Genomic DNA, 15,000 nt, shown 5'->3' on the forward strand with positions numbered 1-15,000 from the left:
GTGTTAGAGTCAGGGCTGGGGGGCTGGGGGGGGGGTTGTTGAGAGTGAGGGTGGGGCAAGGATGGTGTTAGAGTCAGGGCTGGGGGGCTGGGGGGGGGGGGTTGTTGAGAGTGAGGGTGGGGCAAGGATGGTGTTAGAGTCAGGGTTGGGGGGCTGGGGGGGGGGGGGTTGTTGAGAGTGAGGGTGGGGCAAGGATGGTGTTAGAGTCAGGGTTGGGGGGCTGGGGGGGGGGTTGTTGAGAGTGAGGGTGGGGCAAGGATGGTGTTAGAGTCAGGGCTGGGGGGGGGGTTGTTGAGAGTGAGGGTGGGGCAAGGATGGCGTTAGAGTCAGGGTTGGGGGGCTGGGGGGGGGGGGGGTTGTTGAGAGTGAGGGTGGGGCAAGGATGGTGTTAGAGTCAGGGTTGGGGGGCTGGGGGGGGGGGTTGTTGAGAGTGAGGGTGGGGCAAGGATGGTGTTAGAGTCAGGGCTGGGGGGCTGGGGGGGGGGTTGTTGAGAGTGAGGTTGGGGCAAGGATGGTGTTAGAGTCAGGGCTGGGGGGCTGGGGGGGGGGGTTGTTGAGAGTGAGGGTGGGGCAAGGATGGTGTTAGAGTCAGGGTTGGGGGGCTGGGGGGGGGGTTGTTGAGAGTGAGGGTGGGGCAAGGATGGTGTTAGAGTCAGGGTTGGGGGGCTGGGGGGGGGGGGGTTGTTGAGAGTGAGGGTGGGGCAAGGATGGTGTTAGAGTCAGGGTTGGGGGGCTGGGGGGGGGGGGTTGTTGAGAGTGAGGGTGGGGCAAGGATGGTGTTAGAGTCAGGGTTGGGGGGCTGGGGGGGGGGTTGTTGAGAGTGAGGGTGGGGCAAGGATGGTGTTAGAGTCAGGGTTGGGGGGCTGGGGGGGGGGGGTTGTTGAGAGTGAGGGTGGGGCAAGGATGGCGTTAGAGTCAGGGTTGGGGGGCTGGGGGGGGGGGGGTTGTTGAGAGTGAGGGTGGGGCAAGGATGGTGTTAGAGTCAGGGCTGGGGGGGGGGGGGGGTTGTTGAGAGTGAGGGTGGGGCAAGGATGGTGTTAGAGTCAGGGCTGGGGGGGGGGGGGGTTGTTGAGAGTGAGGGTGGGGCAAGGATGGTGTTAGAGTCAGGGTTGGGGGGCTGGGGGGGGGTTGTTGAGAGTGAGGGTGGGGCAAGGATGGTGTTAGAGTCAGGGGGGGGGGGGGTTGTTGAGAGTGAGGGTGGGGCAAGGATGGTGTTAGAGTCAGGGTTGGGGGGCTGGGGGGGGGGGGGTTGTTGAGAGTGAGGGTGGGGCAAGGATGGTATTAGAGTCAGGGGTGGGGGGGGGTTGTTGAGAGTGAGGGTGGGGCAAGGATGGTGTTAGAGTCAGGGTTGGGGGGCTGGGGGGGGGGGTTGTTGAGAGTGAGGGTGGGGCAAGGATGGTGTTAGAGTCAGGGTTGGGGGGCTGGGGGGGGGTTGTTGAGAGTGAGGGTGGGGCAAGGATGGTGTTAGAGTCAGGGTTGGGGGGCTGGGGGGGGGTTGTTGAGAGTGAGGGTGGGGCAAGGATGGCGTTAGAGTCAGGGTTGGGGGGCTGGGGGGGGGGGGGTTGTTGAGAGTGAGGGTGGGGCAAGGATGGTGTTAGAGTCAGGGCTGGGGGGGGGGGGGTTGTTGAGAGTGAGGGTGGGGCAAGGATGGTGTTAGAGTCAGGGCTGGGGGGGGGGGGGTTGTTGAGAGTGAGGGTGGGGCAAGGATGGTGTTAGAGTCAGGGTTGGGGGGCTGGGGGGGGTTGTTGAGAGTGAGGGTGGGGCAAGGATGGTGTTAGAGTCAGGGGGGGGGGGGGGTTGTTGAGAGTGAGGGTGGGCAAGGATGGTGTTAGAGTCAGGGTTGGGGGGCTGGGGGGGGGGGGTTGTTGAGAGTGAGGGTGGGGCAAGGATGGTATTAGAGTCAGGGGTGGGGGGGGTTGTTGAGAGTGAGGGTGGGGCAAGGATGGTGTTAGACCCAGGGTTGGGGGGCTGGGGGGGGTTGTTGAGAGTGAGGGTGGGGCAAGGATGGTGTTAGACCCAGGGTTGGGGGGCTGGGGGGGGGTTGTTGAGAGTGAGGGTGGGGCAAGGATGGTGTTAGACCCAGGGTTGGGGGGCTGGGGGGGGGGGTTGTTGAGAGTGAGGGTGGGGCAAGGATGGTGTTAGACCCAGGGTTGGGGGGCTGGGGGGGGGGGTTGTTGAGAGTGAGGGTGGGGCAAGGATGGTGTTAGAGTCAGGGTTGGGGGGCTGGGGGGGGGGGTTGTTGAGAGTGAGGGTGGAGTCAGGGTTGGGGGTGGGGTGTGGGGGGGGTGGGGTTGAGAATGATGGTGGGAGAAGAGTGATGGTGGTGAGGGGGGGGGATGGTGTAAGAGTCAGGGGGTGGGGGGGGAGGGGGGAGAAGGGGTTGGTGTGAGAGTAAAGGTGGGGGGAAGAGGGTGTCTGGGGAGAGGGGATGTGAAAGTCAGGGTAGGGGAAAGGAAGGAGGAGGGGGGGGAGGGGGAGTGGATGGGGTTTGTGTGAGAGTCAGAGTTAATGGGAACAGATGTTGGGGGGGGGGGGGGGGGAAGAAGGTGGTTGGTAATAGAGTCAGGGGTTTGGGGGAGAGGTAAGGGGGGATCTCCCGGGAATCATTTTCAGAGCACTTCAAAAAGTTTTTTGGGTTTTTTTTTGTTTTTTTTCATCTTGTGTGTGTGCGTGTGTGTGTGTGTGTGTGTGTGTGTTTTCAGACCAGCTCCAGTACAGAGACGTGTTTATCTTCACTGACAGTCTCCCTTCCGATAACGCTCCCTTCATCCGTGGGCTGAGGAACCGCCAGGTCCCAGTGAAGGTGTGTGTCAGTGTGTGTGTGTGTGTGTCAGTGTGTGTGTGTGTGTGTGTCAGTGTGTGTGTGTGTGTCAGTGTGTGTGTGTGTGTTTGGGGGGGGGGTGTCAGTGTGTGTGGGTGTGTCAGTGTGTGTGGGTGTGTCAGTGTCTGTGTGTCAGTGTGGGTGGGTGTGTCAGTGTGGGTGGGTGTGTCAGTGTGTGTGGGTGTGTTCACAGCATGTGTTGTGCAATGTGACAGGTGTGTCAGAATGTGTATCATGCAATGTGACAGGTGTGTCAGAATGTGTATCGTGCAATGTGACAGGTGTGTCAGAATGTGTATCGTGCAATGTGACAGGTGTTCAGAATGTGTATCATGCAATGTGACAGGTGTTCAGAATGTGTATCGTGCAATGTGACAAATGTTCAGAATGTGTATCGTGCAATGTGACATGTGTTCACAGTGTGTATTACGCAGTGTGACAGGTGTTCACAGTGTGTCGTACGTAATATGTCAGGTGTTTACAGTGTGTATTACACAATATGATAGATGTTTACAGTGTGTATTACGCAGTGTGACAGGTGGTCATGGTATGTGTTATGCAATATGACAGGTGTTCACACTGTGCACTACGCAATGCCACAGGTGTTCACGGTATGTGTCGCACAATGCTACAGGTGTTCACAGGGGCTGACCCCCCCTCCACCTTCGAGGAAGTGGCCCTGGCGGTGCGGGACGAGGTGGTGGTGACGGACTTTGAGGTGGTCAGCGGGCTGGAGAGGAGGGTGGTCATCGGCATGAAGGAGAACAGTCGAAACAGGCTATGGGGAATGTCGCGCTGCACCGCCCAGCTGTACTGGTTCGATGAGGAGATGATGTGATAATTATTGGGGTGTTTTTTGTTTGTTTGTTTGTCGTTGTTGTTGTTGTAAACTGTGCACCTTCGCTGTGTGTTCAGAAATGTTGGTGAATCCATTGCGTGGTATAGCTGCACTGGTTCGATGAGGAGATGATGTGATAATTATTGGGGTGTTTTTTGTTTGTTTGTTTGTCGTTGTTGTTGTTGTAAACTGTGCACCTTCGCTGTGTGTTCAGAAATGTTGGGGAATCCATTGCGTGGTATAGCTGTACTGGTTCGATGAGGAGATGATGTGATAATTATTGGGGTGTTTTTTGTTTGTTTGTTGTTGTTGTTGTAAACTGTGCACCTTCGCTGTGTGTTCAGAAATGTTGGTGAATCCATTGCGTGGTATAGCTGCACTGATTCGATGAGAGGATGATGTGATTTTGGGGTGGATTTTTTGTCGTTGTTGTTGTAAACTATGCACCTTCACGGTGTGTTCAGAAATGTTGCTAAAGCCTATTATGGTACTGCTGTACTGGTTCGACAAGGAGATGATGTGATTTTGGAGGGGGGGGTGTTTGTTTGTTTGTTTTTGTAAACTATGCACCTTCACGGTGTGTTGAGAATTGTTGCTAAAGCCTAATATGGTATTGCTGTACTGGTTCGACAAGGAGATGATGTGATTTTGGAGGGGGGGTGGGGGGGTGGTGTTTGTTTGTTTGTTTGTTTTTGTAAACTATGCACCTTCACGGTGTGTTCAGAAATGTTGCTAAAGCCTATTATGGTATTGCTGTACTGGTTCGACGAGGAGATGATGTGATTTTAGAGGGGGTGGGGGGGGGGGTTTGTTTGTTTGTTTTTGTAAACTATGCACCTTCACGGTGTGTTCAGAAATGTTGCTAAAGCCTAATACGGTATTGTTGTACTGGTTCGACAAGGAGATTATGTGATTTTGGAGTGGGGGGGTGTTTGTTTGTTTGTTTTTGTAAACTATGCACCTTCACGGTGTGTTCAGAAATGTTGCTAAAGCCTAATGTGGTATTGCTGTACTGGTTCGACAAGGAGATGATGTGATTTTGGAGGGGGGGGGGGGGTGTTTGTTTGTTTGTTTTTGTAAACTATGCACCTTCACGGTGTGTTCAGAAATGTTGCTAAAGCCTATTATGGTATTGCTGTACTGGTTCGACAAGGAGATGATGTGATTTTGGAGGGGGTGGGGGGGGGTGTTTGTTTGTTTGTTTTTGTAAACTATGCATATGCACCTTCACAGTGTGTTCAGAAATGTTGCTAAAGCCTAATACAGTATTGCTGTACTGGTTCGACAAGGAGATTATGTGATTTTGGAGTGGGGGGGTGTTTGTTTGTTTGTTTTTGTAAACTATGCACCTTCACGGTGTGTTCAGAAATGTTGCTAAAGCCTAATGTGGTATTGCTGTACTGGTTCGACAAGGAGATGATGTGATTTTGGGGTGTTTTTTGTTGTTGTTGTTGTTGTAAACTATGCACCTTCATCGTGTGTTCAGAAATATTGCTAAAGCCAAAGCCAAAACAGGTTACAGCTGTACTGGTTCGACAAGGAAGATGATATGATTTTGAGTGGGTTTTTTTTGGTTTGTTTGGTTGGGTTTTTTTATTTGTTTGTTTGTTCTTGTAAACAATGCACCTTCGCTGTGTGTTCAGAAATGTTGATAAATCCTAACATGGTACAGTTCTGCTGGGTTGAGGAGGAGATGCTGTGATCTTGTTGTTCTTTGTTTTTGTTATATATATATATATAGCAATATAGATAGATAGAAAATAGATAGTAAATAGATAGATAGATAGATTGTTGTTGTTGTTTTTTGGTTTGGGGGTAAGCTATACACCCTTGTTTTGTATTCATATTCAGAAATGGTGCTAAAGCCATAACATGCTACAGCTCTAATGGTTCCATGTGGAGATGCTGTGATGTGTGTGTGTGTGTGTGTGTGTGTGTGTGTGTGTGTGTGTAAACTATGCACCCTCGTTGCGTATTCATATTCAGAAATGTTGCAAAAGCCATAACACAGTATAGTTCTACCGGTTGGACGAGGAAATGCTGTGATTGTTTTTTCATCAAACTGTACATCATCGCTGTGTATTCAGAAAGGTTGCTAAAGCTTAATATGGTACTGCTCTACTGGTTCAACAAGGAGATGATGTGATTTTTAGGGTTTTTTGTTTATTTGTTTGTTTTTGTAAACGATGCACCTTCGCTGTGTGTTCAGAAATGGTGTAAAGCCATAACATGGTACAGCTTTAATGGTTCGATGTGGAGATGCTGTGATGTGTGTGTGTGTGTGTGTAAACTATGCACCCTCAGAAATGTTGCGAAAGCCATAACACAGTATAGTACTACCAGCTGGACGAGGAAATGCTGTGATTGTTTTTTCATCAAACTGTACATCATCGCTGTGTATTCAGAAAGATTGCCAAAGCCAAAACACAACACAGCTCTACTGGTTTGAAGTGGAGATACTGTCTTATTGTTGGGTTTTTTGTTTGCTTGGGTTTTTTTTAACTGTACACCTTCACCATGTATTCAGAAAGGTTGCCAAAGCAACGGGCACAATAGCCGAATGGTTAAAGCATTGGACTTTCAATCTGAGGGTCCCGGGTTCGAATCACGGTGACGGCGCCTGGTGGGTAAAGGGTGGAGATTTTTACGATCTCCTAGGTCAACATATGTGCAGACCTGCTAGTGCCTGAACCCCCTTCGTGTGTATATGCAAGCAGAAGATCAAATACGCACGTTAAAGATCCTGTAATCCATGTCAGCGTTCGGTGGGTTATGGAAACAAGAACATACCCAGCATGCACACCCCCGAAAACGGAGTATGGCTGCCTACATGGCGGGGTAAAAACGGTCATACACGTAAAAGCCCACTCGTGTGCATACGAGTGAATGCAGAAGAAGAAGAAGAAGAAGTTGCCAAAGCCAAAAACATGGCACAGATGTACTTGTGTGACAAGAAGATGCTTTGTTGTTGTTGTTGTAAACTATACTTGCTGCGTGTTCAGAACTGTTGCCAAAACCATTACAAGATACAGATGTACTTGTCTAACAGTGACAAGGAGGAGATGTTTTGTTGTTTTGTACACAGTTCGTCATCGCTGTGTGTTAATTCACTCAGTACAGCCAGTCCTCTCTTCTCCTCTACACAGACCCCTCGGATGTCCAGAGGGTGTCTGAATGACCCAACCTTTAGCTTCCGTCATCAGAATTGTGGTATTCTTTGTCAACATTCACCTCTTCAGTATAAGAGCCTTCCTCTTGCAATATTTTGATGATGGTAATTGGGGTGAAACGCTGTTAACGTTGTCTCTTTCGCCGTTCGTATGGAGAGAGTTAAGAAATTGATGTCACTGAAGCCAAAGCGCTGTGCAGGTCTATTGGTTCGCCGAGGAGATGATGGTTGGTTGTTGTTGTTGTTTTGTGAAATATACACCATCGGCTGTGCAATTCAGGAACATAGCCAACGTCAAAGCACAGCACAACTCAGTCCTACTGTTTTCAGTGCGTTCAGAAATGCTGGCTAACCAAAGCCAAAGCACAGCATAGCGCTGTTCCTTGAGTGTGCTCAGAAAATGTCATCAAAGCTAAAGCACATCATAGCACTGCATTCTGAATATGTTCCAAAAATGTCATCAAAGCCAACAAAGCACATCATAGCACTGTTCTTTGAGAGCGTTCAGAAAATGTCCCATTAATCAAAGCACAGCATAGCACTGTTCTTTGAGAGCATTCAGAAAATGTCCCTTTAATCAAAGCACAGCATAGCACTGTTCTTTAAGTGTGTTCAGAAAATGTCGCTTCAATCAAAGCACAGCACTGTTCTTTGAGTGTGTTCAGAAAATGTCGCTTCAATCAAAGCACAGCACTGTTCTTTGAGTGCATTCAGAAAATGTCCCTTCAATCAAAGCACAACACTGTTCTTTGAGTGCATTCAGAAAATATCCCAACAATCAAAGCACAGCATAGCATAGCACTGTTCTTTGAGTGCATTCAGAAAATATCCCTACAACCAAAGCACAGCACAGCACTGTTCTTTGAGTGCATTCAGAAAATGTCCCTTCAATCAAAGCACAACACTGTTCTTTGAGTGCATTCAGAAAATGTCCCTACAGTCAAAGCACAGCATAGCACAGCACTGTTCTTTGAGTGTGTTCAGAAAATGTCCGTACAATCAAAGCGCAGCGTAGCACAGCAGTGTTCTTTGAATGTGTTCAGAAAATGTCCCTACAATCAAAGCACAGCATAGCACAGCAGTGTTCTTTGAGTGTGTTCAGAAAATGTCCCTACAATCAAAGCACAGCATAGCACAGCAGTGTTCTTTGAGTGTGTTCAGAAAATGTCCCTACAATCAAAGCACAGCATAGCACAGCAGTGTTCTTTGAGTGTGTTCAGAAATGTCCCTACAATCAAAGCACTGCACTGCACTGTTCTTTGAATGCGTTCAGAAAATGTCCCTACAATCAAAGCACAGCACAGCACTGTTCTTTGAATGCGTTCAGAAAATGTCCCTACAATCAAAGCACTGTTAGCACTGTTCTTTGAGTGCGTTCAGAAAATGTCCCTACAATCAAAGCACAGTACTGCACTGTTCTTTGAATGCGTTCAGAAAATGTCCCTACAATCAAAGCACATTACTGCACTGTTCTTTGAATGCGTTCAGAAAATGTCCCTACAATCAAAGCACAGCATAGCACTGTTCTTTGAGTGCGTTCAGAAAATCTCCCTTCAATCAAAGCACAGCATAGCACTGTTCTTTGAATGCGTTCAGAAAATGTCCCTACAATCAAAGCACAGCATAGCACTGTTCTTTGAGTGCGTTCAGAAAATCTCCCTACAATCAAAGCACGGTGGTGCGACTGTACCGGTTTGACGATGAGATGTACCGATTTCGGTTCATCAGGACTCAGCGGTGAAAAACTGGGTCAGCTGGATCAGTGGACTCCCCACCCGACCCCCCCCACCCCCACCCCATCCCCACGCCCCACCTCCCCTTCCCTTCCTACCCAGACTGAGGCCAGTTGTCCCAAGAGCGAAGGTGGCATCAGAATAGAACAAAAGCAAGAAATGTTACTTTTTTGTTTCTCCTCTCTCTCTCTCTCTCTCTCTCTCTCTCTCCGTTTCTACATTCTTTCCATCTCCCACACACTCTCTCTTTATCCCTCTTTGTCTCCCCCCGCCCCCCCCCCCCCCCCCTCTCTCTCTCTCTCTCTCCCCCTATCTCTTCCCCCATCTCTCCCTCTCCCTCCCCCACTCTCTCTCTTTCATCTCTCTCTATCCTTTCTCTCTTCCCTCCCCCTCTCTTCCCCCCATCTCTCCCTCTCCCTCACTCTCCACACCCACCTTCTCTCTCTCTCTCTCTCTCTCTCTCTCTCTCTCTCTCTCTCTCTCTCTCTCTCTCTCTTCCCCCCCTCTCTCAGTGAGACATGAGATGAAGCGGCCAATCGTTAAAACTGTTGTTTATTACTTAGGGACGTATAGGTAGGTGCATTGTTGCTTCATGCTTTGCTGTCTTTTGTGTATGCCAGCGTACACACACACACACACACACACACACACACACACACATGTACACACACACACACACACACACACACACACAAAGGTCAAGGTCCCTTAGCCTTGAACAACAACCGGGGAAATAAATGAAATCACATCCACTGTGTCCAGGAAAGAGAGGACCAATTCTCCCCCCCCCCCCCCCAACTCTTTTCACCCTCCCCAACTGAATTCGGGAAATCGAAGTAAAGTGCCTTTCTCAATGTTTCGAACTCTTGTCGTCATCATCATCATCATCATTATCATTATTGTTGTTGTTATTATTATTATTATTATTGTTATCATCATCATTAGTAGTAGTAGTAGTGTTGTTGTTGTTACTGTTGTTGTTATTGTTATCATCATCGTCGTCGTCGTCGTCATTATTATTATTGCTGTTATTGTTGTTGTTGCTGTTCTTATTGTTGTTGTTGTTGTTAGTATTATTACTGTTGTTGTTGTTGTTGTTATTATTATTATTATTATTGTTATCATCATCATTAGTAGTAGTAGTAGTGTTGTTGTTGTTACTGTTGTTATTGTTATCATCATCATCGTGCTGTTCTTATTGTTGTTGTTGTTAGTATTATTACTGTTGTTGTTATTGTTGTTGCAGTTGTTATCATCATCATCATTATTGTTGTTGTTGTTTCTGTTGTTATTGTTGTTGCTGTTTTTGCTGTTGTTATTGTTATTATTATTATTGTTGTTGTTGTTGTGTGAACGCTGCAAACAACGAACTGAAAAATAAAATAAAAACACCAACATATTATCGCTGTCGGTGGCTTGCATTATATTGATCATATGTCACCAGCAAGTTGGTGACATTATTATTTTGTTGATACTATGTGCAGCAAAACAAAAAAAAAGGGGGGGGGGGACGGAGAGGTAGGGAAGCGATAAACACAGCATTGCCATGTTTTTTTTAATTTTAACTACAATGTAATAAAAGGGGTAAACATTCCAAATGTGCGTCAGTTGTTGCATTTTTTTGTATTGTCTGTATGTCTCACTCTGTGTGTGTGCGCGCGCGTTTGTGTGTGTGTGTGTGTGTGTTGAGTAAATGCTGTATGCTTAGTTTCTCTCTCTCTCTCTCTCTCTCTCTCTCTCACACACACACACACACACACACAACCCGCAGTTCCCCACCAGCTACACGTGTTGTATGAATGTTCTCTTGCCAAGGGGGAAAAAAAAAGAAAGAAAAGATACGTCATTTGCTCACACACGACGTCATTTGCTCACGCACGCGCGAACAACCAAGCAAGCATCGTGGTAAAATGCTCCAGTCGGTCAATGCAATATTTACGCATACAGTGTGTGCGCGTGGATATTTGCGGGTGTGTGCATACGTTTAGGAGAGTTCTAAAGTTAATAAGTATATCAAACAGGTATGTATAGTTGCGTGCGTAGATAAAAGAAGAAAAAAAAAGTAAAACCAATGATAATAAGATGAATGTTTATAATGTTTTCAGTCCTCCAAAAGCACTTTACATAACACATCGGTCAGACACAAAGCAGACACACACACACGCATGCGCACACACACACACACACACACACACATGGAAGAAACAGATGTAGGCCCAACAGAATACTACGGACACAGAATACATTCTGACAAAAGGTAGAACAGTTAAACAAAAAACAGGAAACATCCAGTGTAAAAACAAAAACTTTAATTATGGTGTGCCAGAAAAAAAATTTTGAAAAGATTGGTACAGACGATTTTAGAGTGTTTGTATGAAAATAGAAAACATGCAAAAAAAGAAGAAGATAAAAATGATAATAATCATAATAATGATAATACTATAAAAAAAAAAATAAATAAATAAAAAAACTATTAAAAAAAACAACAAACAAACACGTATTCTAACGACCAACAGTGGTGCTAACACAGAGACATTTATTCCCAAATTGAAAAATGTCCAAATATGAAAACAGGTATACTTATTAACAGATATTAATTCCAATGTCAAAATCAAAAATATTGTGATAACTTCACAGGGAAGATGCTACTATTCCACGCTACAGTCTCTGGACATGTCTATCGCTTCATGTACAATAATTATCAACCCCAGAATACAACACCCAAAACAACAAAACAAAACAAAAATAGATTCAAGACATCATCACAAAACAACAAAAACTAGAAACAGTCAAACAGACAGATAGAGAAAGAAAGAAAAACGAGACTAAACAACCCGTTTCATGTATAAACAACAAATGTAAAACTCACACGGAAATGTGTACATTTGTTTTAAATAGGACAAAATCCAGGTTGCGGTCTGATTATGCTACCTAACGGTGTTATATTCAGCAGGAACGTTGCCTGCTGCGTTATTGCAGCGTTAGAGAGGGGTTGGGGGGGAGGGGGGTGCGGGGGGGGGGGAGGGGGGGGATTCTGATGAGCTTGCCTTAACTGCCGTCTTAACTCCAACTCTGCCCCCATGAGAGAGGGCGCCACTTCAGACACGCGGTTCGAGTGAGCGAGGCAGCTGACTGCTAAGCAAACAGGACCGTCAGTACAGTGTCGTGCTTGTCTGGTGACCAGTCACTGACTGACTTCCGTCTGCTCTGCGTTATTCTGTCGACGCGACTTTTTTTTTTTTTTTTTTTTTTAAATTCGTGTGTGTGACTGATTTCTTCCTCTGTGACCGTGACGATGAGGGAAGGACAGATTAAGCGCTTCTAGTATTCACTGAAGCAACGACTGTATTTTTTTTTTTCTCTCTCTCTCTTTCTTCTTCTTCTTTTTTTTTTTTTTTTTTTTTTTTTAACCCATTGACTGCCATAAACGTATTACGTACGTGCATAGTGACGTCACTGATGACGTCATCAGTATAAAAAAAAAAGGGGGGGGAAATAGCTCTGGAAGGCTGAAAATTCACACAGTTTGTCTAGAGTGGTATATATCTCCAGACCATTCTCTCAGTTTCAGGCTTGTTGTTTTGGATAATGTTTTATGACCTGAAACACCACTTTCTGCTGTTTAATCTCATAGTGTAGCGAAGTGGATACATTCAATTAAACACCCCCCCTATCCTCTTAACACTTCGACAGGCAGCCCTTCAAGTATTCACATACCAAAACAATGACTGTAGCGAAGTGGATATTATTCAAGTATTTTTACCAAAGCAACGATTGTCTTTATATATATATATATATATATATATCATAGTGTAGAGAAGTGGGTACATCTAATTAACCCCCACCCACCCACCCCGACCCCCGCTCCCCTCCCACCTCCTCATAACACTTCGACAGGCGGTCAAGAATAGACGAGAATATCGGGCAATATGCAGCCTCGATTAACTTAAAGGTTGTGAGAAATATTATACGGCAAGGGATAAAAGGTTGAGTACATAATAGGAAAGAACATTAAATCAGACTCACCACCACATAAGCAAACACTCACACACGCGCACACACACGCACACACGCACACACACACACACACACACACACACACACACACACTCCAATATTCGCAGGTATGGTCCGACAGAAACCATCCTTCCAACAACTCATGAATGAAGCACAGCCTGGTAGCTATGAAAAGCCATTCACGCCAACCGTTTCCACATTATCTCGGACCAATATTTGGTGTTCAGTCATAAAAAAAATGGGAAAAGAAAACTCATAACAATTCATATTGAACACATCAGTATCAGACATGAACACATCAATAAAACAGATTCGTGACGAGACTTGAACACATAAGTAAAAGACTTGACTTTCCTCTTGTCTTTTTTTTTTTTTTTTTTCTTCTTGTTTCTTCTTCTCTTTTCAGCATTGTACATTTCCAGCAGATGGCCACTAATTCCACGTTATAAGACGAGAAATGTGTGTGTGTGTGTGTGTGTGTGTGTGTGTGTGTGTGTGTGTGTGTTAAGTGCAACATCTCCCTGTACTGAAAAAGGAAAAAGCATGTTTTTTTGGTGTGTGTTTTATTTGGGTTGTGTGTGTGTGTGTGTGTGTGTGTGTGTGTGTGTGTGTGTGTGTGTGTGTTTTGCTGTTGTTGTTGTGTTTTTTTAATAATTCATTTATTTAAAACGATTTATTGTTCAGGGCCTAGTTCAGGTTGTTTTTGGTGTTGTTTTATGAACACAAAATCGACAGAGATTAGAACTGGCAAGATTAAAAAAAAAAAAAAAAATGCTGCTTCATTCTGCGCTGAGAAGCTGGTATACATTATTTCTACATGGTTAATTAAAACAGTCACAATCATTTTCGTTGTTGTCATCAGTTTCGAACCCGAGTACCACCAATCAACCCTACACTAAAAAAAACTGTACAAATACCTAGCCATGTGGTCCTAAAGACAAGAATTGCAAGGGCAAGGGAGGGAAGATTAAGGAGGGGGGTGGGGGGTGGAAGGGACTTGTGAACTGAGCTATGTGACAAATACATACACCCGGAAACAGTGCATAGACAGAAAAGGAAACAAACAAACAACAACAGCAACAACAAACAAACAGGTAAATTGTCAAGCCATACAACGCACTCACTTTTTCTTTCTTTCTTTCTTTTTTTCTTTCTTTCTTTCTTTTCTTTTCACACAGATTATCTGCCTTGACAAAATGCAAGGAAAATAGAGTGAGAACGTGTACACACACACACACACACACACACACACTGATTGGATCTATCTAAATCCGCCTATTTATGTCCACACACACATCTACTTTTTAGTGGTGCTATCGTCTTTACAAGCGTACGTCTCTACGCTGGAGAGCTATGTTTCGCCATAAACATTGTTGCTATGGTACCAAAAACTAAACCACTAAAATCCGAGAGCTTCTATTGAAATATAAACCTTTGTCGTTTATTCAAGCTGGATAGTATGAGCAAAAACCATATCCCCATCCACTGAAGAAACAAAGGGGGGGGGGGGAGCACACACACAAAAACAAAAAAAAAAACAATGAAAGAAAGAAAAAAATAAATGAATAAATACAACCCTCTCCCCAATCTATCAGCAACCCCCTCCCAAATCTATCAGCACAGGAAGTAAGTAAAGAGATGAATAAATAAATGGACAAACAAACACAAATATGAATTAGAAGAACTGGAGCCATAGACTTGTATGCAACTGAAGCTATCAATTAATTTAAAAAAAAAATTTAAAAATAAAAAAAAGGAGAAGAAGATAGTTTTGTTTGCATTTGTTTTTGTTTTTCTATGGGATGGGAAACACTTGCTCAAACAAAATTATTCTTCAAAAGTAGTTTCTCAGTTGCTCCATTTCCCAGCAAAAAGATGTTTCTCTTTACCTTCAACTGAAACATAAGATAGTAAGTCTGGAGGGAAAAAACAAAACAAACAATCACCAAAAACAACCAAAAACAAACAAACAAACAAAACAAAAAAACCTAAACATACAGCAAACAGTTCTCACTTGTTACAGACATACAGACAGAAACTATGTGTTGATCTGAATCAGCTCCCTTTTGGCTCACGGAAATGGAAATGGAAATAATTATGAAGAAAAAGCGATTGACACCTGGTTCAAATCCCTCTGCAATTTTTTTTTCAAACAAATAAAAAATCTTATGTTATTTGCATCTCAAACATGCTTATTTCTTATTAATCTAAACCACTAACCCAAAATTCTATACCCCCATACTGATTTTTTTTTAAAGTAGTAACTTTTTCTTTTAAGTATCAATTGATTTTTTAAGTAGTGAATTCCGTCTTTCTTCTTCTCTCTGTCTCTGTCTCTGTCTCTCCAGATCTGGCACTGTCTGAAGACTTGACCTTAGACTCCAAGTTACTCATGATGTACCAGACCAAACAATATACCTCC

The 15,000-nt window shown here is 45.0% G+C and overlaps 2 protein-coding genes across 2 annotated transcripts in view; one reads left to right on the plus strand and one right to left on the minus strand.

Moving 5' to 3' along the window:
• LOC143291034 (uncharacterized) overlaps positions 1-8,822 on the plus strand; it is an 18,504-nt gene extending 9,682 nt beyond the window's left edge. The window contains exons 7-8 of the mRNA XM_076600619.1: positions 2,703-2,803; positions 3,456-8,822. Of these exons, the coding sequence (XP_076456734.1) occupies positions 2,703-2,803; positions 3,456-3,659 (305 nt within the window). The 3' untranslated portion in view covers positions 3,660-8,822. The remainder of the gene's footprint in view (positions 1-2,702; positions 2,804-3,455) is intronic.
• Positions 8,823-10,853: 2,031 nt separating this feature from the next.
• LOC143291292 (uncharacterized) overlaps positions 10,854-15,000 on the minus strand; it is an 18,435-nt gene continuing 14,288 nt past the window's right edge. Inside the window, exon 4 of the mRNA XM_076601140.1 lies at positions 10,854-15,000. This exon is cut by the window's right edge and continues 484 nt beyond it. The gene's annotated coding sequence lies outside the window, so the exon portion shown is untranslated.

This window comes from Babylonia areolata, chromosome 16 (genome assembly GCF_041734735.1).
Source record: "Babylonia areolata isolate BAREFJ2019XMU chromosome 16, ASM4173473v1, whole genome shotgun sequence".
NCBI classification, from domain to species: Eukaryota; Metazoa; Mollusca; class Gastropoda; order Neogastropoda; family Buccinidae; genus Babylonia; species Babylonia areolata.